A 2937-nucleotide genomic window follows, 5' to 3' on the forward strand; every position below is an offset into this window, starting at 1 on the left:
TTGCAAACCATTTGTAGTCTTCTGGGTATCCATCATTCTGAGCCACTGGCTAATTTATGTCACTTGTAACAATGTCATGATCACTAAGGATTTTTCAAAGACTCCTGAAAAATAAGAAGTGAATAAAACAATTAAAGAAAAATTAGATTGAAGTTTGGGGAAAAAACCAAACCAACAATAATGCAGCTTGTATAATCTGTGGAAATGAATTCAGAATAGTACTTCCTTAACTGAAAATACCTTTTTTTCTAGTGCAGATTGTCCTTTGCACAATGTACAAGAATTGGGCACAGGATCAACTGCTGCCAAATAAAAGACTGCTGCATCAAGTACTGAAACCCACTGTAGCCATGTGCAATAACCACGTCACAGATGGGAAAGTACACAGGAAAGCATTTTCAAACATACTGGGTCATGTTCTAAGCCACTTATGCTACTTTCCTTCTTTTAGGCTGAACATCAGAAAATGTGATGCAAAATATGCTATGGACATGGCATAATTATGTAACTATAGTTCTGCTATGGCTGCTCTTCCTTAAGTAGATGAGTTGATATAACAGCTTGCTACTGCAGAACATGGGGGGTCTCTCTTCTATTTCTCTCCTGCCCCAGCTTCCCTAACAGCTCACATTCTCATCAGCCTTTACATGAACTAACTGAACTCACAGAACAACAGAAAACTCAGAAAAGCACAAGTTTTTCTGCCATTCCAGTGAGTTAAATTTGTCTGTGAAAACTCCAATTATCTACAAAGCTAACAGAGCAAAAGATAGAAAACAAGGAAAAGGTGAAGGATTGGACAGATATGAATTTAATGGATGGACTGTAAGATGGCTAAGCAATTGGTTGGATGGCCACATCCAAAATGCTGCAGCTCAGCATACCAAGCAGAAACCAGTAATGAGTGGTGTCCCTCCAGGGCCCTTACTGGGACCATTACTATCTTCAGCAATGAGAGAGTGACAGTGGGATGAGGTACACCCACAATAAGTTTGCAGATGACACCAAGCCACGTTATGTGACTGATAGGCTGGAGGGAAGGGATGACATTTAGAGGCACCTTAACAGGCAGGCCCATGCCAACCACATGAGGTTCCACAAGGCCAAGTACAAGATGCTGCACCTGAGTCAGGGCAACCCCTGGTATCAACACAGGCTGGGGAATGAATGGATTGAGAGCAGTTTTGCAGGGGACTTGAGGATACCGCTGGACGAAAACCTGGCCATGAGCCATCCATGTGCGCTCATGGCCCAGAAAGCCAACCATGTCGTGCAGTGCATCAGAAGGAGCATAGCCAGCAGGCTGAGGGAGGTGATTCTGCACCTCCACTCTCCTCTGGTGAGACCTGACATGGAATACTGGGGACTGAGGAAAGATGTGGACCTGCCGGTGCGGAACCAGAGGAGGGCCACAAAGATAAACAGAGGGCTGGAGCACCTCTCCCAGGAAGAAAGGTTGAGAGAGCTGGAATTCATCCTGGGGAAGATAAGGCTCCAGGGAGGCCTTACTGCAGCCTTTCAGTACTTACAAGAAAGACAGAGAGGTCTTTCACCAGGATCTGTAGTGACAGTACATCATGCAACAGATTTACTTTGAAAGAGGATAGATTTAGGTTAGATGCAAGCAAAAAATTCTCTATGATCAGAGTGGTGAGGCACTGGGAGAGGCTGCTCAGGGAGCTGTGGATGCCTCATAATTGGAAATATTCAAGGTCAGGTTGGACAGAGCTTTGAGCAACCTTATCTAGTGGAAGGTGTCTCTGCCCAGAGCAGTAGGGTTGGAACTAGATGATGTCTGTTCCAACCCAAACCATCACATGATTCTGTGGTAAAAGGGACCTGGGTCTTTTGATAATAGCTCTACCTTGTGAATTAAAATAAGTTACAAACTGCAGTAAGCAGGCAACAACAGTGATTATACTGCAGTGAAAAGAACACCTCCTTTTGTTTAAAGGCTAAAAGCCTTAAACATTACCTTCTTGTAAATCACCTTACAAATCTTGTTTCCTTCATCAAGGGGACAAGGAAAAGATTAAAAGAAACAATGTGAGGAAAAGAAGTGTGTTCGTTACCTCTCCATTCTTTGCAGCAGAAGAAATCAGAGTATTAAGTTTTTTCTTTATGCGAGGTCATAATTATAAATACCCAAATCACAGTCTTCCCCCCAAAATTTACAATTTTGGCCACAGAATGTATTGTGTTACATGCAGCAGTAACATTATTGCTGTCAGAAGGCAACTCTCTCTACAGTACTCTCTCTAAGTGCTGGGCAGAATTGCTGATCTCCACGGTGTGGGAGCAAACACAAATTTCTTCCCTGCAAGGAGCCTAACACAGACTAAGCAAATGAGACAAAATTGGTGAAGCTGCAAAAACAAACCAGTGTGCACCATTATGACTCTATTGTTCTAACAGTTTCTTCTACAGTCGGACTTCTCTTAAACCTCCTGACATTAAACGCTTTTATGGGGGGATGACAAGGGACAGGGACAATGTGCCTTGCTGACAAATCACTCAGTCTCTCTGCAAAAAAACCCATGTGAGTTAGTGTGGGGAAAAAACCACAGCCTAAACGAGTGCAGTTTATTACAGCTGCAGCTAAGGGCCGCAAGATTTGAGGAGGGACGTGGAGCCTGTGTCTCTGCCCCAGGGCAGTGCAACGCGCGGCTCGGGGGTGGATGGTGCCCTTCCCTCCACACCGACACGTGCTCGGCTCCTTCCCCTGCACCTACGGCTAAACCGCGAGTGCTCAATCCACATCCAGAGCGACCCACACGCTACGGAACGACTGCAGAAGAAACAAAGCGTTTGCACAGTTACAACACGAGAAAACAGCGCAAGGGACATCAGTAGGGAACAGGCACAGACACCTCGCGGAGCGCAGCTCCGCTCAGCGCGGCTCGGGGCGCTCACGCGAAACGCTCGGTCGGCATTGCG

General features: G+C 45.4%; 1 protein-coding gene across 1 annotated transcript in view; it reads right to left on the reverse strand.

The window, feature by feature from the left end:
• Nucleotides 1–36, reverse strand: part of USPL1 (ubiquitin specific peptidase like 1) — a 10340-nt gene extending 10304 nt beyond the window's left edge. Inside the window, exon 1 of the mRNA XM_009081867.1 lies at nt 1–36. This exon is cut by the window's left edge and continues 66 nt beyond it. Within this exon, the coding sequence (XP_009080115.1) occupies nt 1–36 (36 nt within the window).
• Between the last annotated feature and the right edge of the window lie 2901 nt (nt 37–2937).

This window comes from Acanthisitta chloris, unplaced genomic scaffold (genome assembly GCF_000695815.1).
Source record: "Acanthisitta chloris isolate BGI_N310 unplaced genomic scaffold, ASM69581v1 scaffold2869, whole genome shotgun sequence".
Lineage (NCBI taxonomy): Eukaryota > Metazoa > Chordata > Aves > Passeriformes > Acanthisittidae > Acanthisitta > Acanthisitta chloris.